Source organism: Hippoglossus hippoglossus, chromosome 7 (assembly GCF_009819705.1).
Source record: "Hippoglossus hippoglossus isolate fHipHip1 chromosome 7, fHipHip1.pri, whole genome shotgun sequence".
Classification (NCBI taxonomy): domain Eukaryota; kingdom Metazoa; phylum Chordata; class Actinopteri; order Pleuronectiformes; family Pleuronectidae; genus Hippoglossus; species Hippoglossus hippoglossus.
In genome coordinates this window covers 3,096,447-3,119,059 of record NC_047157.1, presented here as the reverse complement: position 1 = coordinate 3,119,059, position 22,613 = coordinate 3,096,447, and the positions used below count along the sequence as shown (strand labels likewise).

The window sequence follows — 22,613 nt, the reverse complement described above, 5'->3', positions numbered from 1 at the left end:
GCAGTACTTGTTTAGTCTCTTACAGTCTGGGGATGTAGGACAGGTGGGCTGCCTTTTCCCTGTCTGTGCCCAGGGCTCCCCTGACACACAATCCGTCCATGCTCACACACTGCAGCAGGCCTGTATATGTGTGTGTACAGTTAGTTGGGGGCCTAACTGATTTCAGATAGGAGCTTGAACAGGAAACACACCAGTTTAACCTCATAGATAATTTAGCCCACATCCTCTCCATCCCTCTCTCCACATTGTTCCCTCTCTCCACCCTCACTGTCACTTCGTTGAATGCCCCCCCCCCCCAGTCATCCATCTTTTTCTCTCACACGGTTTCTCTTGTTTACCCCACTCCTATGCCCTCTTTCACTTTCCTGTCTCCACTATGCCCCCCCTCCGTTTCTCCTTTCCTCCCTTAATCTGTGAGAGAGAGAGTGAGGCTGCAGATTGAATCAATTATTGAAAGAGCAGGGGGAGAGCGAGGGAGCTGGGGAGATTCAGGGAAGAGTGTTGGTTGGTCAGTGCGTGAAACATTAGTGTATGCTCAAATTTGCTTTGGAAGAGCCCCTGCAGTCGGGGCAGAGCTGCAGACAACAACAGAGGCTACATGTAGTTTCAGAGGCACTTAAGGTTAATGCCATTACCAGTGCACTCATCAGTGCTTCCACCACTGCGGTTCTCCCTTCTGCATGGGAATGTGTGTAGCATTGTTGGCGTATTAAAAACAAGAAAACATTTGTGGCATCCTGGACTGCAGAAATGGACAGAAACTAGTTTTTTCCTCAGTCTGTTTCCAAACTGGTAGTCGTGTACTCAGATGTGTTGCGCTCAGTGCAGCCGCTGTGGGCTGGATCATTCAGACAGTCATTTACTGGAGTTAATGCATTATTCATAAGACTTCTACAAATGCCATAACTTGTTAGTTTTTCCTCATGCAATGTGGGTTTGCTGTGGGGCTGTTTACTTTTCTCTCTGATCTGTCTCTCATTTTGAAATTGAGGTTATATTCAGTTTGTTTTTTTCATTCTATATAGTCATCTACAAACATTCTACCAATGCAGTCATGCATACAAACACATTCACTACTTGCTTTTTTTTATTCTTTCCTTTTTGCTCTCTTTTGTGTTCCCTTTTTTGCCAAATCCTCTCATGCTCCCCCAAAACCCTTCTTCCTCACACATTCCCCTAACCAGAGGACAGTTCTCAGTTGCTCATCCCTACAGATGCCAGTTACAGCACAGTCACCAATGGTATGTGAGCTAAAGTTGTCTGCCCCACCCCTTTCCTCAGCCAATAAATGGACCCCAGTTTACATTGCAGTAAAGTGACCTATGATGGACATGTACATAGACAAATGTCTTTCAGTCTCTTACCCAGTGTATGAAGATGTGTGTATCTTTACCACTCTTTCCTTTCGTATTGTTTCTTTGTGGTTCTCTGTTTCTGGAAGTGTGTCTTTGACTGTCCTGAGATCAGAAATATGAACTGTTTATGTTCATGTACTTGATTTGTATGAGCACGGAATTTTCATATAGCCTTTGTTCTTCCTATCTCCTTATCTTCCTATCTTCCTCTCTCTCACTCTCCTACTCCTTCTCTCAGGAAAACAACCTGATGGAGCTGTAGAGAACAATCAGAACAAAGGTAGGAAGTCATGACATGTGCGTGAATGTGCACGTCTGTCTGTGGTTATGAGGACATTTGGTTCAAAACCATTGTTGTGAGGACAGTCTTTGAGGTTATCACAACTTCAAAGGGGACTGAAATGAAATTGATCTCAGACCCCCGCTGTAAACATATGAGTACTGAACATATAAGTAACACAACATATAAGTACTCAAGTGACATATAGGTACACAACATGTAAGTATACATTCAAAAAGGCACAGGGTAGGATATGAACTGCAGTGTATGTCACCCGAAGTGATGTGCAAGTAAAGGAAAAGTGGTTTTCTAGCAGTTGTCATTCAGTGCTCGTTCATGAGTTTTGGGGGTGTAGCTTTGACAAGAGGGCTGATGGGAGGGGGTGTGATTCATCAGTTGTATTTTTTCAAAGTATAGCCAGCTCTTGCTAGTTTTTCCATGATTACCAGCCATAGCTTTTAGGGGTGAAGACTTGGTTTCAGGGTTAGGGTTATATTTAGATTTAAGTTAAGTTAAGTAATACATCAGGTTCAATGAGTGTCCTGACAACTATAGAGAGACAAAAATATGTGTGTGCGTGTGCGTGTGCGTGTGCGTGTGCGTGTGCGTGTGTGTGTGTGTGTGTGTGTGTGTGTGTGTGTATGTGGATATGGGATGAACTTTCTTCTTCTTCAGTTGTAGTGCTGAATAGAATGTATATGTTGTGTGTTTCAGCCAAGAAGCATGATGGGGGTGTTGCCATGGAGATGCAACCCCTGAAGAGTGCAGAGGGAGGCGAGGTAGAGGAAAGAGAGAAGAAGAAGACCAATGTTCCAAAGAAGGAGAAGAGTGTGTTGCAGGGCAAGCTCACGAAACTGGCTGTTCAAATTGGCAAAGCAGGTAAAGTATTCATAAGGACACTGGACAAGTTTCACACTCTTTTATCAATTTAGCAACTTTCCACAAAGAAATTCATTGTGGAGTTGTGTGACTCATACTTAGAATTGTTGTTTACTGCTGCTAACTAAAAGAAGATGTAACAGATATGTAGAGGCTGATATTCTCAGATTCTGCTGTATAAACTTCACTAAAGTGAATTTTGACACACTGTGTTGTTCATTGGGAAAACTTTACTTCATACTTAAAATAAAAGCAGACATATCCTATTAAGTCAGAACAGGCTGATTGAGTTGCAGTGATAAAATGTCTCCTCTCTTTATCTCCCCACAGGTTTGGTGATGTCAGCCATCACTGTCATCATTCTGGTGCTCTACTTTGTCATCAACACGTTTGTCGTTGAAGGTCTGTGTGAACACAAACTACCAACAAACATAATTCTCATTTACTCACAGGTTATACTTGTCTCACAATGACTCACCTTGGACCTTGCAATAACTATTGGAAATACTTTGTGGTCAGATATTATATCAAACGTAAAATGTTTCCATAATATAATAGTACACAGATCTCACTGGACACCAATTAGACTTTATTAAATGGGACTGATAACAATCAATGTTGGAAGTGTAAAAATGAGCTGGGCATGTTAACTGGTTCACCCTCTGTGTCAAAACAATCATACCTAATACAACAAATAGCAAATTCTGTATGTTTAAAATTGGCTTTTTTATCACGGTTGCATGAGTCATATAGCAAAAGTGGGAAAATTCTAGAAGTCCGCCATGTGGGAAGAAAGGATTAATGAAATAATGAAAAACACTTCTGGCTTCATGTCAAACTGAGTCTAAATAAATTGTATTCATGTTGATTAACGGTTAATGCTTAGTGTCCACTGTTAATTTCCTCCACTGTGTAAATGATCAATACTATTTCTGCTATATGTTATGCTGCACGGCTTTGTTGCACAAAATATGAATACAATTTGAATTACAAAAAACTAGGCTATTTTTGGAACAAATGTGTGGTGTGGTGTGTATTGCAGGTCGGGTTTGGTTGACAGAGTGTACTCCGGTCTACGTCCAGTACTTTGTCAAGTTCTTCATCATTGGAGTCACTGTGCTGGTGGTGGCTGTCCCAGAGGGCTTACCGCTCGCTGTCACCATTTCTTTGGCTTACTCTGTCAAGGTAGACCCAACCCTCCACTTTAATGGATACTTATCAAATGCAAATATATGAGCTATTGGTTCTCTTAGCATTATAACAAATGCACAATTACACAACTGAGACAAAATAGCTCCTGTCCTGAAGATATGAAAGATTTCCACCAGATTTCCAGTTTGTACAGCAGTTCAACTGTCAAAGGCTGGAACTGAAATCCTGTGTGAATCAGTTTCTGAAGTATCAGAGTGCAGCTAATTCATAAATTCACTTTACAGGTCACACAGGCTTTTGTGAAAACAGTAGCTATTCAGTTGTATTTATTAGCATCTATGAGTTGTGTATCGCTAAATAATTTTGCTCAACTATCCTCTCTATGTAAAAGGTCTGTTGCTCCATGTTAGGGCCCGGTCACACATTCGCTAATGTGTCCGGAACAAACCTTTGCCAATCTGTGGTAGCAAAGAGGTGATCCAAAGATTAGCTTCCTGTGCAAAGCATATCGCAGCGTGGCTTTGCATGTTCAACGTTGGTGAACATTGACCCCAAATATTCGCTTCAGATTTCTGTTTGTGTGACCTGACCCTTAGCCTACACTTATTACCCTTCATTACCCAAACCACACCAATATCAGTCTTTGTATGAGTTACATGCACTGCATTTCTTTACTCTAAAGATGTATTGAATGAGAAACAGTATCATATCTGCCCCTGAATTTTCATTAAAGTGAACAGTGACTGAGTTTCCCTGATTCACTCCTTCCTTCCATCCATCAATCCATTTCTCTTCTGCCTCTGTCCTTCTAACCCCCCTCCTATCTATCATTTCCACCCCACCTGTCCTTCCACCCTTCTCTTCATGACTGTGTCGTATGACTTGTGTAGAAAATGATGAAGGACAACAACCTTGTGCGCCACCTGGATGCGTGTGAGACCATGGGCAACGCCACGGCCATCTGCTCGGACAAGACCGGCACCCTCACCACCAACCGCATGACTGTGGTGCAGAGTTACCTAGGTGAGCAAAAAATAAAAAAATAAATAAATGAAGCTTGTTTTTAATGATCAGTCTCGCTGCATTGGAAGGGTCATAAAGCAAGTCCGAAATCATGTGGCCTCATTTTTACTTTACTGTTATGCAGATAAGTAGGTGCTGTGGTACCCTGGTGTACTTTAAAAACAGGAAGGGTTGCTGCAAGATTTCTTTAATTTCCTTTTTACTGTAATTTTTTAATTCAAAAAAATTAATTCCAGGAAAATGCATTAACTACACTACATTTTATATCAGAGGACTTTAAACAAAATGGGACAAAAAGACACATTTTTTACACAAAACACATCTTTAGCTCTGGAATACTCTAACATAAACATGGTTTCATTGAATTAGTTCAAATGTCACAGATATGACATCAGCATTACTTACATATATAAATGCATGTAACAAGCATAAAGAAGTTGTATGGTTGTGAACTGACGCTCAGGATAGAATGAAAAAAAGTCACTATGAATGCTATGTTTTGGGTTTTTCAAAAGTGTGTAAACCACTGGATTAGATTAATGTAGACACTTGTGCAGTGGGTGGGTGTCTTGTGATGAACACTTGACTGGTTCTGTTCATACTTGACTGGAAAACAGTTCTTTGTCAGCCTGAATAAATACTTAGCAACAACTGCATTTCTTGGCCTGCATCTGTTTTATACAGGCCCACACTGAGTGACATTGCTTTGTTAACTATTATTGTTTTGCAGATCAAGCGAAGTTCTATATTTGTGTGATATATGCTAATTAAAAGGAAATTTATATTTGCTGTCAGTTAATGCAGTGTTGAATTGCAGGAAATACATCTCCATCCATTCAGGATCAAATTCAGCCTTCTACTGCTTTTCTGTCTTTTCCCAGTGTATTTCCTTCCATGTTTCCTGTTTGCCTGAGAGTTATATTTATATTTATATTTATATTTATAGTTATATTTATAGTTATAGTTATAGTTATAGTCATAGTCAGAGCCGGTTCTGACCTCCCTGGGGCCCTGAGCAGAACTCTACTAAGGGGCTTGTGCACCATGTAAACCATTTGCCATTGCCAGATAGTAGCACACAGTTTGCTCCATATCCCGTCAGTCTAAGAATAAATAGACCTATACAGAACGGAATGAGGCATAAACAAACAATATTTATTGAACTGAGTATTTTCTTTAGAATCTTAAAGATTAGTAACTTAGGGGCCCTCTACAGCCTGTGAATTTTCAGCATCAAAATATTCCTCTTCTGCACTTTCTTGAGGCAAAGTCATCAATGAGGTCATCATAGGAAATGTGTTTCCCCAGGTCAAGATTTATGCTCGTGGACAGACCACTCAACGTTCCTGTGAAAAGGAAGATCTTACTTACCTACCTAAGATCGTTTTAGGAATTGTTTTAGAAATATTTACATTTGTAGTTAGGTTTTAGTTGTAGTTACTGTCATGTTTTAGTTATAGTTACAGTTAGTTATAGTTGCAATTATAGGTAGGTTATAGTTATTTTTATGCCTCCACGCCGGCAACAGCCAGTGGTGGGCTGTTTTCGGGTTGTCCTTCAGTCCGTACAGCTTTCCCATTCCCCTGAACGTGATATCTCAAGAATGCCTTTAGGGGGTTTCTTCAAATTTGGTACAAATATTCACTCGGATGAACCGATTAGATTTTGGTGGTCAAAGGTCAAGGTCATGGTGACCTCACAAACACATTTGCCGACTGTGACATCTCTGGAACACCATCAAGGAATCCTTTTTACATTTGGCACAAACATTTACCTTAACTTTTCATTTTATGAGCCAAAAGTCAAAAGTTAAGATCACTGTGGCCTTACAAAGTATGTTTATGTTTTTCTTGAACATAATATCTTAATATCAGCTCAAGGGAACGTTCATTTGGACTCAAAGATAAACTGATTTGATTTTGGTGCTTGGAGGTCAAAGGTCAAGGTCACTTGTTCAAAAAACATGTTTAAAAAAGGAGAAGCAGAGATACCCTAATTATTTCCCATAATGCTCTTCAGTACCATCCGATGGGAATTTCATCAGTACTATTAAACATGTGCTGTTAACAAAGCTCCTCCATTATATAACTGTTTTTACAGCTTCAGTGGTATACCCATGCTGACAAAACTGAACTCCATGTGTAGAAAATTTGTGGAATCCCCCTTTAAATGTTTTTGCTAAAGATCATTGTCTCACTAAAACTCTGCTGCAACCAAACTAATTAAAAAGTACTATTAGATCAGAGAAGCCTTTCAGCTGTTGCTAACTACTGTCAGTGTCAGGCCCACAGATGGGAGATAGAAGCAAAAAGGTGTCTAGATATATGATGTCAACAACATCAGGTGCTGTTCATATTATCAGATGTAGGATGGAGGTAACAGCAGCAGATGAAGACAGCATGTACTGCATGTTGAATGTGCACAGATTATTAATCACATGTATTAAGATAAGATTGTTTTTACTCAGGTGATGTACACCACCGTGTAGTCCCGGACCCTGGACAGGTCAACCCCCGCACACTAGACCTATTAGTCAATGCTATCGCCATCAATAGCGCCTACACCTCCAAGATCTTGGTGAGTCATGCACTGACATAGATGGCCTTGTTTCATTTTTGTATTTATTTATTTAGTCTCCTTTTTCCTCCTTGACCCTCCCACTGTCCTTTTTGATTTACTTTGCTTTAATCCTACACTCTATCAGCCACCAGATGTGGAGGGGGGTCTGGCCAAGCAGGTGGGCAACAAGACGGAGTGTGGCCTATTGGGATTTGTATTGGACCTTCAGCGGGACTACACCACTGTCAGAGATCAGATCCCTGAGGAGAGACTGTACAAGGTGAGGGGCCAACACAACATCCAACTGCAACCTTAACAAGGGGCCTAATCAAAGCTTATGAACTTGCACATCCATATCTCTATAATGATAATGCTCATATATGATCCCTGAGGTGAACAATACTCACTTCAGTGCCACATCAGGTTTCTAAGAATGTATTATAATATATTATATATATTTCTTTGATTTACATACATGAAACATCTTCCCACAAATTCTACAAACGTCTGTCTGTATGTGTATCTCGCAAACCATTCATCTTATCAGCTGCACACTTGGTATGTGAATTGTTATTGGCCAAGGGAAGTGCTGTGTAGAGTTTTGTACGATTTGGAGACATTTATACGTTCAACAATAAAAATATTTAATTAACATGCAACCAGTGCTCTGAAGCAGTCATTGGGGGTTGGGCAGTGTGCCTTCAGTCAAAAAAAGAACAAAGTAACAATGGTGAAATGGTGAGCAAAACTGAAAGTATACCTGACGAAGAAAAAGAGAAGCACAGAGTCTATATACACAAAGGAGGCAGGTATGACTGAACTGGGGAATACTTTTCTGATCAAGCTTTCAAGGAAAATGTGTTTTTCTGACCATTGTTTTGTTCACATTGACCTGTGACCAATCAACTCCAAGAGCTCATCATCTCTCTCTTTCTCTCTCTCTCTCTCTCTCTCTCTCTCTCTCTCTCTCTCTCTCTCTCTCTCTCTCTCTCTCTCTCTCTCTCTCTCTCTCTCTCTCTCAGGTTTACACATTCAACTCAGAGCGTAAATCCATGAGCACAGTGCTCAAGTTGCCGGACGGTTCTTTCCGCCTGTACAGCAAAGGAGCTTCTGAAATTATGCTAAAGAAGTGAGTGTCTTGGGAGGTTGAAGGAGTTGGACAGAGGAATAAGTTGTAAACATTTTTACCTTTTTGTGTTTGCATCAGAATTTGTTTGTTTGTTTGTTAGTTAGCAGGATTACACAAATAACTGAACAGATTTTTATGAAATTTTGATAAAGGGGTGGGGCTAAGAACCCATTAAATTTCATAGCGGATCCAGATAAACGGGTCTATCCAGGATTTTCTTGTTCACTTTCTTCAACATGGTGAGTCATTTTTTCGGTGTTTTCTGTCCCTTGTCTCTCTGCAGGTGCTCCTACGTCTTAGATACCAACGGAGAACAGCATACCTTCCGACCACGTGACAGGGATGACATGGTCAAACAGGTGAGACTTGAGACTGTATGTGCAAACGAGTATCTTAAGTAAGATTCATTTTGTTGAGAGAGGATTTAAGGACACTGACCATTACATCACTATGTCCTCTGAGCCATTGACCTTCATTACATGTCATCTTCAATCTCTCTCTCCTCCTTATTTCCTACTAGCTCTAGTCACTAAAAGATTATCAAAAATAATTACTTTAAGTAATAGTTTGACAGTTTGGGAAATACACTGGCTGGCAGTTAGATTATATTGATTACACTTGGTCTGTCTGGATGATGTTAGGTTGGACTTGGGAAACAACTGGCCTTTTTGCTTTGAAGAAAAATTCCTATATAACATGTTATTTAACTCTTTTTAGAAGAAACAACTTATCGAGACAATGTGTAACAAGTTGGGAACACAATATTGCCATATCATCACATTTAAGTTTTGTGTTGCCCACATCCAGCAGACACAGAGGAATATGGTAGTTCATGTTCTTGTGTGCACCTGATGAATGCACTGTACTGTATGTAGAGTATTCCGCCTCTTTTAACTCTGTTTTTGGTCTCTACCGACTCCTGGGGGTAATATGTGTCTCTTTAGCTGCTAAATGCTCCTCTGTGTTCACCAGCTGCTCTCTGACTGTGTCTGTCTGCTGTTTGCGGCTGAGCAGGTAGTGAACAGTGGCCTCTTATAGCTTTTCCTCTGAAAGCAGCTGTCTGCCTGAGAGGGCTGAGAGTGAACCATCAGAGTAAAGTTTTGGTCTGAACAGATAAACAATGAGCAGAAACTCACTGTAAAGCTGAGGGGAGCTGCACTTTCAGCAGATCACTCTCTATAGGTTCATTGCTATTGCTAGTTTCAATTTCATCAATTTCATCTGTGTACTGTTGAACTTTGAACAGAGCCAGACTAGTTTCCCCTATGTCAGTGACAATAAATGTTCCAAAAGTGATACACATAAAGTGTATAACTACAGTTTTTTGCACTAAAACATGTATTTGCACCACGTAGATTAGCGCGTGCTGGCTAAGCGAGCAGTTTTTTCTCTAACTGACAGGCTGGGTGACCTAAATTTGGCTCATGATGAACACAGCTTGCGCCGTGAGAAAAATAACTCTCCTCCTTACACAACTTTATTCCAGCTCACTTGTTCAGTTTGCACTGTGGCAGCTTTATGTCACCTCTTCTTTACATCACACAGTCCTCCCTCTGCTGTTTGCACTGGGCTGGGGGTCTTTTCCCTACAGCCGTGACACAGAGTATTCAAAGGTACTCATAAGGTCAGCACACAATTCAATTCAGTTTCAGTTCTATGTGTGCGTAGTTCAAATTTATATACATTATCTCGAGGCCCTTTAAAGAGTAAGGTTGAATCCTTAGAATACTTTATAGAGAAACACAACAGTTCTCAATATAAACAAACAACTGGTGAAATAACTCCCTTATAACAGAACCAGACTCAGGCTGTGGGGGAGAACGCTCTAATTGGTTGGGCTGAACGGAAAGAAATAGGGGAGAGGAGAAAGGGGAGGGAGGAGAGAGATAGGCTTGGGACAGTTGTATATACTGTTGTATTCAAGCAATGTCAGATTGTTAATTCCCATCCTTTTATCTCTACTTCTTCTCCTTTGAGGTTTTTGTGGAGCTCGAGCCAATCCCAGCTGACAATGAGTGAGGGGTGGTACACCCTGGACAGGTCCACAGTCTGTCACAGGGTTATGATTATTATATTGACAATATTAATAGCAAAACCCATGATAGTTATAACAATGTTGCTGAATGATAGCAAATAACAATGGAATTCCCTCCTTACATATACAATATTACACAGACTGAAATGGAATCTCAGTCAACGTTTTGTCAAAATGTTGATTAATGATCGGTTTCTGAGCCGTATGTCAGAACAAGAGCGAGACTGTGATTAAAATACTGAGTGGGTTCATTTACATGTTGAGTGAAGCCAATTGAGTCTAATAGTGAATTTCATGCAGAAGTAAGGCTGTCACTGTCAGCATCTAATGAATGTTGAAATCACCCACTATAATGTCTTTGTTAAGTGCTAAGTAGATAAAAAAGTCTTAGTAAGGGGCAGGTGGATGATGATATAGTCACTAGTAGAACTGTTTTTGGTGTTATCTAGTGTATAGTGGTGCGGTGAGAGACTAAGAAAAAGGCTTTGGAATTAGTTATTGCGAGGGTGGATTTATAAAATGGACTGTAAATCGTCTGTGAGAGTTAATATGAGTATTGAATATTTTTCTGCAAGCAGGTTTCAGTGATACAGATTAAATCAGTGTGATGATCAGCTATCAAATCATCGACTGACAGGGATCTTGTCGATGATTTAATGAACCTCAAACTGTGTCCAGGTGATAATGATATGATGATGATATATGATATTCACCAGATATTGGAATGTAAATCACATGGGCAGTAAATGATGCAGTTTGTGGTGCGATGCTGAAACTGGTGAAATGTTGCCGACCTGTTTTCAGACCAGAAATTATTATTGATTAATAGGTGATTGAGCCAATGGCATGTGAGGGGTTGAGGACCATCTGCATTGCATACCGTGACCTGCCGTGCAACCCGGAGCCAGACTGGGAAAACGAGGCAGAAATAGTAACAGAGTTGACCTGCATCACGGTGGTTGGGATCGAGGACCCTGTGCGGCCTGAGGTAGGGTCCTGTGGAGAGTGTGTCTTTAAGTTATAGTTTAAGCTTGTACTGTGAGTTCTTATGATCCATAATGTCATTCTTATCTGTATTCTGAAGATGTGTGTGCTGAACAAATTTGCCTGTCCCTCTAAGGTGCCCGAGGCCATCCGCAAGTGTCAGCGTGCGGGCATTACGGTGCGAATGGTGACTGGTGATAACATTAACACAGCCAGGGCCATCGCTGCGAAATGTGGCATCATCCACCCTGGGGATGACTTTATCTGTCTAGAGGGCAAAGACTTCAACCGACGAATCAGGAATGAGAAGGGAGAGGTGAGCTGGGGTCTGTGTCGGGTCCAACTTAAAGAGTGTCTAAAAAAAACTTTTCTATCACTGTACGAAATTAAAATGAACTAAAATTAGATGTGAATAAAACAAACCGTTTTGATCTAGTCTCTAATTTCTGCTGTCAATAAGATGTGTACAGTTAAAGTAAGCTGTTATTTATTATGTCTAAAAAGAGGCTCTCTTCATAAATGTTTTTCATAACTGTTCCAGCAGAGCTCATCAGAAATAAAAGATACTAAAAGTAAAAAATAAATAAGTTCAGCCCTTAAATGTTCTCCATTACACGTGGCATCTATTGCACTTCTGTCCGTCCTGGGAGCGGGATCCCTCATGTGGCTCTCTCTGAGGTTTCTACGTTCTTTTTTCCCTGTTAAAAGTTGTTTTTTTTGTAGTTTTGCGTTACTCTTGTTGATGGTTAAGGGCAGAGGAAGTCACACCTTGTTAAAGCCCTATGAGACAAGATTGATTGATTGATTGATTGAAATGAAATTGCCTCGGTTTTACAGTAACTTTTGGTGTGAGCCATTTCAGCCATTAGCTAGGTTTGTACCAAATGTAAAATCTCTCCTGATAAATCAATCAATCAATTTTATTTGTAGTACAGCCCATATTCACAGATCACAATTTACCTCGTAGGGCTTAACACGGTGCGACATCCTCTGCCCTCAGCAAGAGACAACATGAGCTGAGCATAATGACTGTGGAAGTGTTGCAGTGTATTATTGGAAATAGTATTCAGACTTGAGTAGAAGTACAAAATACAACAATGTTAACATACTACTTTACAAGAGAAAAGCACATTAAAGTAAAATTACTAGTTAAGTTAAAAAAAAAGTATTTTTGTCTATTTTGTTAAAGATTTTTCTTTTATCTTTTTTGGTGAAATCTTTAAGTAAAAGGGTTAATTCTTATTCTTTATTTTATAGCAACACAAAATAACCTGTAAATATCAAACTGTCAAATAAATGTGGTGGATTTATTCCCTACTGCACTATGCAGGGATATCTATGTAGAGGACTATATAGTGAGCTCATCGTCAAAAAACACTTCCCCACACTCTAACACTTTTTTCTGCGCCAGTAATTACGTCATTGTCACAGGAACAACCTTGGCCGGTGGAAAATCCAATAATACTTTGGAAATGTTTATTTTGCACTTAGTATTAATACTTTTAGGTAAAAAATCACGTTGAATGACCATGTTTAAATGTAGAAAAAAAACTTGTCTGCTGCAGTTTGGACTGTCTTTGTGCTGCTCTGCTTTTATTACACATTTTACCGACACAACTCGCAAATGTGTGCCGGTCGTAAAAAAGGAGGACATTTGCTGATCAGTGCTGTGGTCCTGCACTTTTCTATGGAGTGTGAATAAAAATAAAAATTTAAATGCTGAGTGTAAACTATCAATATAAGAGGGTGCAGGCTGGCTACAATGATTGGATGAGAGCTCTTCATGAGAGCCAATTTTCCCATGTGTCTTCTTCTGTTTCCTCCATCACACCTGAGTAATACCAGATCTGCCTCTGGGTCAACAGTGACACCTAGTGAGAGAAGGGAAGAGTTCATAAATATTCTGTTGTTTATTCATCATCACACACTCTTTCCCATTGTCCTCTCTGTCTGACTGACAGATTGAACAGGAACGTATCGATAAAATCTGGCCCAAACTCCGCGTGTTGGCTCGATCCTCGCCTACAGACAAACACACTCTGGTTAAAGGTGAGTCTCAGGTTTATGAACCTAAACACACACGTGCATACAGTTTTTTCTCTCTCTCACACACACACGCACGCACGCACACACACACACACACACACACACACACACACACACACACACAGAGCTTATCTGTCCTTCTTTGTCTGTGTGCAGGCATCATTGACAGCACTGTCCTAGAACAGAGGCAGGTTGTAGCAGTAACAGGAGATGGAACTAATGACGGACCAGCTTTGAAGAAGGCCGATGTGGGCTTTGCCATGGTAACCTGACACATTATTCCCCAGTGATGTTTATTTGGTGTAAAACCCCTCTGTAGCTACTCATTCATGTGCTGTAGTTCTCACATAGAAACACAGTATACAGACCCATTTTATGGATCAAATTCTTCCTTGAGACAATAAATGAGTAATTCATATTCCTATTCTACTATGTTTACAACAAATAGACAAACTGTATTAATAGTTTAAGATAACTCATATGCTCAAGTATATTTCAGGAATTTTCCATGATTTGTAATGTTCAATAGTGTGAATTTGATACTGGCCACAGTTCATACTGACATGAAGTGGTAGCACTTGGACGAAGGACAGTAGCACTCAAAAATAATTTGGATGCTTGAATGCTTGCATGAATCCTGTCACGGGTCTCTGCCTCCTCCTCCTAACTCTGTCTCAATCTCTGTCAGGGTATCGCCGGGACAGACGTTGCGAAAGAGGCGTCTGACATCATCCTGACGGATGACAACTTCAGCAGCATTGTCAAGGCGGTGATGTGGGGACGAAATGTCTACGATAGCATTTCCAAGTTCCTGCAGTTCCAGCTCACGGTCAATATAGTGGCTGTCATAGTGGCCTTCACTGGGGCCTGCATCACTCAGGTAGACAGATCTATTAATAAAACATACATGCTGACACACATGTGCCCCCCCCCCCCCACACACACACACACACACACACACACACACATACATATCTAACAGACACACAGATGTCACTTCAGTTAACGTCACTCATTCTGTATCTGCTTAGACAAAGCAACTGTTAAAATGCTTTTTATGCAAGTTTTCACCAACTACTGTCAGCAGAGACACACTGACACATGGACAAATACAATATCCACCTACACAAGAAATAATTATGTATGTATGTATGTATTGTTATTATTAATATAGTATAATAGACACATGAAAGTAGAATTTAAGGCAGGAGTTCATGTAGAAAGGTAGAACTTTAAGAGTTAGAGTTGTGAAACTGGCAAAAGACTGAATCTCAACATAATTTAAAAAATAGCAGGAAGCAGGACCACACCTCAACTACAACTCTAATCACCTGTCAAATCGACATATAAATGGTCAACTCATCACGCTGCGTTTTTTCTCAGATTCTTCCACCCTTTCAATTGCCTTGAGAAACAGAAAAGAAGAGAGAAGAAGAAGAAAAGATAGAAACAAAGGAAAAAGCCCTACCTGCATCCTTCCATCCTCTCTTCCCTCATCTATACCTGCATCCATTCATCGTCCTACCCTCATCCCTCCATTCTCCTTCCCTCATCCCTACCCACAGCCCTTCTTCCTCTCTTCCTTTATCCCAATCCTTATCCCTTCATCCTCTCTTCCCTCATCTCTACCCTTATCCCTTCATCCTCCTTTCCTCATCCCTAGCCTCATCCCCTCATCCCTACCTGAATCCATTTGATGTAATAAGCTTGGGTGAAATGATGTTTGAGACAGAACCCCCACGCTGTGTCTCCCTCCTCCCGGTCACCAGTGCAGTACAAAATGAAGATAGTCCTACTACATTTACATGAGTGGGAAAAATGTTGATGAATCTGACAGTATGTCTGACAGTAACAATATCTACCACGAGGTGAAAAGAACTTCAGTCACCTCATATTGTTGATATTGTGGCTGCAAACACCTGCACCAGCCGCCACATCAAAATAACATTTCAATCAGGAGAGATCTCAATGTAAAAACAAACAATTACATTTTTTGCCACAATATACACTGCTCAAAAAAGAGTCAATCGTCACAGTATAACACTAAGTCAGTTAAACTTCAGGTTTATCAATCTGTCCATTTAAGAAGCACAAGTGATTGTGAATCAATTTCACCTGCTTGGTGCAAGTGAAAGTGACAACAGGTGCAATGGAGAGGCAGAACCGTAGAGTCAACCAGATTAATACACATTAAGTACATGACCACAGTAGAGCTGACCCCATTTCAACAGATCATACATTCAACCTTTTGAAGTAAATGAAAATAAACTACTCAAGTTAAACAAAGTTATGTGGTTTATTATATAACCTGACTGATAAACTAAACAGTAACTGAAAACAGTAGACTAAAGTTGGTCATTTTGACAGGTTGTTATTGTTTGGAGTCAGAGTCTTCATGTAAGCAGTAGTGGTGTTAGGGAAGTGACACAGTTCTCTGGATGTAAACCTCTCTGCAGGACTCTCCTCTGAAGGCAGTGCAGATGCTGTGGGTGAATCTGATCATGGACACATTCGCCTCTCTGGCCCTGGCCACCGAGCCCCCCACCGAGGCCCTGTTGCTACGGAAACCCTACGGACGGAACAACCCACTCATCTCACTGACCATGATGAAGAACATCCTGGGCCATGGAGTGTACCAGCTGATCATCATCTTTACCCTGCTGTTCATAGGTGCACACACACACGCCCACACACAAACATGCACACACACATGCACATACACATACAGACGCACACACAAACATGCAAACACACATGCACACACACACACACTCGCACATGCATGCAGACACAGGCACACACACTAAAACACTCACATACAGATGCACACACAAACATGTAAACACACATTGTTGTTTTTTTTTACAATTTGAAGTGTCAAGAAGTTTATTTTCCCTGCAGCAGATCAAACAGTGAACAACAGCAGATTCTCACATCTTGCTGCCCCTCTTCCTCCTTTCTTCACCATCCAGGCGAGCACATATTCAACATCGACAGTGGCCGTAACGCTCCGCTCCACTCCCCTCCCTCTGAGCATTACACCATCATTTTCAACACATTCGTCCTCATGCAGCTGTTCAACGAGATCAATGCTCGCAAGATCCATGGAGAGAGAAACGTCTTTGATGGCATATTCGCTAACCCCATCTTCTGTTCCATTGTTCTGGGGACATTCGCTGTGCAGGTGAGGTTAACAACTTTTGATGTTTTTTCTAAGGTCTGGTGCAGAACGTTCTGAGTTTCTGTTCTTTTAGATTAGATTTTATCATTCGGCAGCAGGGTTGCCTGACTAGAATCAAACCAGGGACAGAGTGGTTATGATTACAGCATGCACCCTGAGTTGTAGTATCCAATAAATGAGTTGTAGAGTTGTACTTATCTACTAGACCTAAACGGGGTCATCCTTCTTCTCAGCCACTCAGTTAAGAAACAAGAAACATCACATGAGGGGCCCTACCCACCCTGCACACAACACACTCGCACTCCAGACTGTTCTCATTAGTGGTAGAAGAACAATCTACTACATGTTACAGAGCAGTGTCATCTCTCCATGTCTTCAAGAACCTCTTGAAGACTCATCTCTTTCGAAAGTTCTCCAACTTTTTAAAAACATTATTTTTGTTTCATTTTAATGACGAAAAATCTCTGCAGATTAGATTATATTAATATCTCTACAGTATAACAGAGGTTGAGTGTTTGTTATAAAATTGACCAAATGGAATACAAGAAATAAAATAAAAATCATAGGACTGCAGGACCAGTTGATTCCTGCTTTAAAATCAATTTTTGATGTTAATATCTGGAGGCCACAAAACCTTTAATACCTGAACCAGGATAAAACTGAAATTTTTGTCAGATTTTAAAGTTTAGAGAAAAAAATGAATTCCCTTTGCACTTAATCCAACAAGCAAGAAACCCTGTGTGTTTTTTGTCTGTCTGTCTTGTGTGGAGATTATCTCTAAATCTGCCTTTTGTCACAGAATATTACAACTCTTTCTACTGAGACTGTTTGTCTTTCTGAGTAACACACTTATATATGAAGCAGGCTTCACCACTGAAATGCTCTGCTCCATCCAGCTGTGGCCTGAGTGCTGACCAGGACCAGAAAACACATTAAACCTGTGATAAAGGCCTGACATCAGTTGCCTTTCAATTTCCCTATTGATTTTAGAATTCACTGTATGATCCAGTATGGCCCTTTAGATCCATGGTGCAGGCTGAGTCTGCCTGAGGACCTGAGGGCAGTGTCCAAATCTTTAAATGCAAACTTAAAACCTACCTCTTCAGTCTGGATTTTTGATTATTGTATCATTTGTAGATATTACAATATTTACTAAGATAGATAGATAGATAGATAGATAGATAGATAGATAGATAGATAGATAGATAGATACATGTACATGTAATGTAATGTAACATGATGATTAAGGTGATAATCTTCAGGTGCTCTTTTTCATCATTTTGTCAGCCACATAACGACTGTTTGTTCAGTGGACTTACAGTGAATTCACTTCACTGAGCAGGGAACTGTGAGTACACAAAAACACAGACGAGCAAACAATGACAGAGCGAGAGATGGAGGGAGAGAGAAGAAGACAGATATTTTCCAAAGCTCTTCAGTGCTGGGTAGTACTCTGGGGAGAAACAAGAGAAGAAAGAGAGCTGGAGGGGTATGGCAGTGATCTGGAGTGTGAGGGAGACACAGAGGCAGCTGAGAGGAAAAGAAGAGATGAGAGAGCAGAAGTCTGGAAGCAGCTTGAGAAAGGTAAAAGGGAGAGGGAAAGATAAGTAAGAAAGATGGATCCCTCCTCCCTGCAGAAAGATACTATTACTGTACTGTATATGATACACTGTATAGTAGAGATTTATGACTGTGCAGTTTGGTGTCAAGATGATAGTCTCCTTCTGATAAGCCTTGTTCCTGCCGTAAATGATCATGTTGCTATTTAAAATGCTGTCACTCACTGCATCCACTGAAACAAATAGACCAACAGGATCACAGTGTCTCTGTGGTCTGTGTTAAAGGCAGGCTGAAAACAAACCTTTAAATGCTATAGCTCTATGAATTCACTTACAGTAATGTGTGGTTTTCTCAGTGGTATTAGCTGAGAGGATGAGCCATGTGTTCCTAGCTGAGAATACTCTGAATTCACTTTTAGTAATTACAGCAACACCACAGTGTGAGAGCAGTTCTGCTGTATTTCCTGGTGAAGAGATTCGATCAGTAAGACAAATGTTGAGAGGAGGTGTTTTTTAATATAGAACGAGTGCGGTACCTGTTCTTAACCTGTCTGTTTGGAATGTTCTGTTCTCTTGTCCTGTGTTAATGCTCCAGAGATACTTCAGAATTATTACTTGTCATTAGTGAGTCCTCCTTAAACAATTCTATAATATAATGTCACTTTTTATTGTTTGAAATAGCCGACATGTAATGTATGAAAAAATAATATGAGTTCAGTAAATCAATCAAACTTATAAATAAACCACACACGTGAAAAGTAATAAAGCAAATTCTGTTTAATTTTATGAAAAACACTGACTATAAAATCGTCACTGCCGATAGACCAAGTAGGATGAACACAGTTTTCTAGCTTCAGTCTGCACCATATACTGTTTATAAAAAGCTCTGCGCACAATGTCCAGCACACAGAGGTCTTTTAAAGGTTCAGTGTGTAAGATTTAGGTGAAAGGGATCTATTGGCAGAAATTGAATATAAAATAATTCAAGTGATTTTTTCACTAGTGTGTTTCATCTAAATTGTATGAATTGTTGTTTTCTTGACCCTAGCTCTTTATATTTAAATACTTTATATTTCCATCAGGAGTGGGTCCTCTCTACAGGGGCCGCCATTTTTTTTTACAGTCATCTAAACTGGACAAACTAAACACCTTTTGAGTTTTTATGACAACACAAGGCTGCCACAGGTTCCATGTCTTGTTTGGAAGGGGAGGTTGAGGTGAGGGGTATTCAGCTGCAACATAAAACTTCTCCACTAGATGTCACTAAATTCTACACACTGAACCTTTAACCAAGTTCAAGTTCATAACTTTTTTAAATAAAAGTTGTATAATTCCACTCGCTATAAAGCATTGTAGCAACAAATGTGATCCGATCACAAGCGGACAGCACTAAGGTACAGGTGTGAATGCACTGGTCTGCGCCACGTGTCCACACATTCTTTTAACAGTGTGAACACAAATGCGTCCTGGGCCACATATGAAGGACGACTCAGCTGAGTCGCTGCAGTTTCTCTATGAATCAAACATATTTTTTCTCTTCTCATCGATTTCTTTGTGACCACAATATCAACACTAATCACCACATAATGATCGATACTTTCCTTAAATTGGTCAAATCTTTAATCACAGCGCAACTGCACAAGATTCCTTCAGCGCCTCTCTCACCACTCTCTCTCTCTACTGTGTTTGCATGTGACAATAATGACATACCTCTCTGTGTTTCTGCTGCAGATTGTGATTGTGCAGTGGGGAGGGAAGCCCTTCAGCTGCGCCCCGCTCAACATCGAGCAGTGGCTCTGGTGTCTTTTCGTGGGAGTTGGAGAGCTGCTCTGGGGGCAGGTAAGCAGCTCTTCAGTCCACTGAGTCAAACCACACTGTGCAAGTATAAGCTGGCACAGCCTGGTTTACCTAGGGTTTCTCCTGAGGTGAGGCCATGGAAACATTTTCACACTGACTCAGATAACGTGTGCTCTATTCTGTTCTGTGCTGAAATTGGCAGTTGACACTGTATGTAACCAATGTAACACTGCACATTGTCTTATGACAACATAACAAACCTGGCTTACAGGTGATCGCTACAGTGCCGACCGAGCGGCTTCCATGCCTGAAGGAGGCGGGGCTGGGCCTGGAGCCTGGGGAAGACGATGGGGAGGAGATGGCAGAGGATGAGGAGGAGATCGATTGTGCTGAGAGAGAGCTGCGCCGCGGACAGATCCTCTGGTTCAGAGGCCTCAATCGCATCCAGACTCAGGTACTGTTTGTCAGGACCTCCACAACAAACCATAAACAGACCTCTTTCCTGGGAACACAGACACACACACACAGATATCCAGACACAGTAACACGTCACCCAGAAGCCCCACATGGTCATGACACACAAGCAGTTTGTTTAAGGTGAATTACAGATAGATGGGGAATGGAGAAAAAGTTTTATCTCAAAGAACATGGATGACTAATGTTTGCACTTTTTTAAGCAAGTGCTTTATGACAAAATACTATTTATTATTTGTTATTCTCCTGAATTGTGTAGTGAAGTTGCCTAAATAAACTGCCAGTATCATGGTCTTTATGAACTAACATAAGAGACTTTTGGAAAGAAAGACAGAACTCCTTTAAGAGAATACACTACATTATTGACTCCTCTTTGACAGAGATACATTTTGAACTAAATTTAAACACTGTATCTGAATTGTTCTTACTCTTCAAAAGTCAGTCTCCCTCATCTTGTCTGTGCTGTTCTTCTGACTTGTGCCAAACACACTGACTCCAGTTTGTTTTCTCTCCAACACAGCCAACTGTTCTGCTCTGGGTTCTCTTACTCGGAAGTGGTATTTTAGATGCTAATAATCATCATGAAACGATAATTGCTGTGACTGTGTGTGTGTTGCTGCAGGGGCCCTTGTCTGCCTGAATGTTTGCACATTGTGTAGGGGCTAATAGACAGGCTGTTGACTTGCCTGATGATTTAAACTGATTCTCCTGCTGCTTTGTTAGAGAATGAATGGTAAGATGACAAAACAGCATCAATATGAACAGCAAACAGCCTCCAAAGCAGCGTTAGAGAGCCAATCAGACTCTCTGCTTAAGTGCCTGTCGTTGTGTGAAGTGGTCAGTTTAATGGACAACAAACACACATGCAACTACACACTGAGCCTCATTTGCAAATACAATTATTTATAATCCTGTTCTTCAGTAATGTTCTGAAAGCAGTTGAGATGTGCACATTTGCAATCAGAGAGATTTACAATTCTGCCTCTGTCATGTTGGTTTTGGCACGAAATGTTTTAAAGGGACCAAACAACACACACATGCACACACGCACTCAGACCGGCCCTTCCTGCCCCCACTGAGTGCTGCTGTTTTGTCTCTGTCCTACAGATGGAGGTAGTGAGCACGTTCAAGCGAAGCGGTTCGTTTCAGGGAGCGGTGAGACGGCGCTCCTCTGTGCTCAGTCAGCTCCACGACGTAAACACTATCTCTACCCCCTCTCACGTAGCTCTCTCCACTGCAACAGCCAATACCAGCCCAGCCCCCGGGAGTGAGTCCGCCGAACGCATGTACACACATGCACATACACAGACACACACACACACTTGCAGTCACCTTCTCTCTCAGACACAAACACACTCCCATTCATTACACAAACACACACTCTGCTGCACGGCACGTGGACTGCAGTATTTTTTACTCTCAATGGTTGTGTCCCCTCCGGCTCGCTCGCTGCTCGTCTGTGTGCAATGTCTCCTCTCTTCTTTTCTCTTATTCTCCCCCTTCAAACAGCACCCAGTCCTGACCGGCTGTGTAGTTCTGGTCTGATCTGGTCTGGTCCAAATCCAGTCCCGGTGCCAGTCCAGAATCCGTTTTGTTGTTGAGTGTTGGTCGGTGCAGGAGGCAGCTTGCCGTTCTCTCTCTGTCTGAGGTGACCTGAAAGAAATGGAGCAGAGTTGTTTGTAAAGAAAGTGACTCATGTATAAAGGCCCAAAAAGAAGACTGAAATAGTCTGACAAGTCCAGAAGGCATCCTGAAGTTCAGAGAGCAAATGGTGACTCCTCCTGCACCATGTGTTATTTCCTGTCTGTGAATGAGGTCAAGCGTGGTTACTGTGTTTAACCCCAGATGTAATCTCTATCTAAAGGAGTAGTGTCCTTTCTTTTGTCGAAAAACAAGAGGATATAGTCCTGCTGTAACTATTCTATGACTCCTATTACACTGTAGACAATTAGATTTCACTGAATCCATACTCATTACCAAATGGCTTTCATATGGCTTCTGCAATTCTCTGAACTGTAAACCTTCGAGTATAAAAGCCCAATAACACACTGCTGTTTCCAATACTTCAGTCAAAAGAAGTTTTCTCCTCTTCGATTGCTCTTGCCTTCTTTCTCCCTCTTCTCACTGTTGTCCGGTGCTGCAATTGTTGTCAACTGGTTA

General features: G+C 41.0%; 1 protein-coding gene across 4 annotated transcripts in view; it reads left to right on the top strand.

The window, feature by feature from the left end:
- The window catches only part of atp2b3b (ATPase plasma membrane Ca2+ transporting 3b), a 49,917-nt gene that overhangs the window by 15,067 nt on the left and 12,237 nt on the right, over window positions 1-22,613 (top strand). For 2 of the 4 annotated variants that reach the window (XM_034591956.1, XM_034591957.1), the window contains exons 7-24: window positions 1,594-1,635; window positions 2,350-2,514; window positions 2,845-2,916; window positions 3,557-3,699; window positions 4,557-4,689; window positions 7,157-7,266; window positions 7,394-7,528; window positions 8,271-8,377; window positions 8,661-8,736; window positions 11,242-11,400; window positions 11,533-11,712; window positions 13,358-13,445; window positions 13,599-13,705; window positions 14,131-14,322; window positions 15,899-16,112; window positions 16,415-16,626; window positions 19,914-20,021; window positions 20,251-20,433. In XM_034591956.1, coding sequence (XP_034447847.1) covers window positions 1,594-1,635; window positions 2,350-2,514; window positions 2,845-2,916; window positions 3,557-3,699; window positions 4,557-4,689; window positions 7,157-7,266; window positions 7,394-7,528; window positions 8,271-8,377; window positions 8,661-8,736; window positions 11,242-11,400; window positions 11,533-11,712; window positions 13,358-13,445; window positions 13,599-13,705; window positions 14,131-14,322; window positions 15,899-16,112; window positions 16,415-16,626; window positions 19,914-20,021; window positions 20,251-20,433 — 2,426 coding nt within the window. Of the gene's footprint in view, window positions 1-1,593; window positions 1,636-2,349; window positions 2,515-2,844; window positions 2,917-3,556; window positions 3,700-4,556; window positions 4,690-7,156; window positions 7,267-7,393; window positions 7,529-8,270; window positions 8,378-8,660; window positions 8,737-11,241; window positions 11,401-11,532; window positions 11,713-13,357; window positions 13,446-13,598; window positions 13,706-14,130; window positions 14,323-15,898; window positions 16,113-16,414; window positions 16,627-19,913; window positions 20,022-20,250; window positions 20,434-21,560; window positions 21,721-22,613 lie in introns of all 4 variants that reach the window. The other 2 variants (XM_034591959.1, XM_034591958.1) reach the window with 2 other exon arrangements.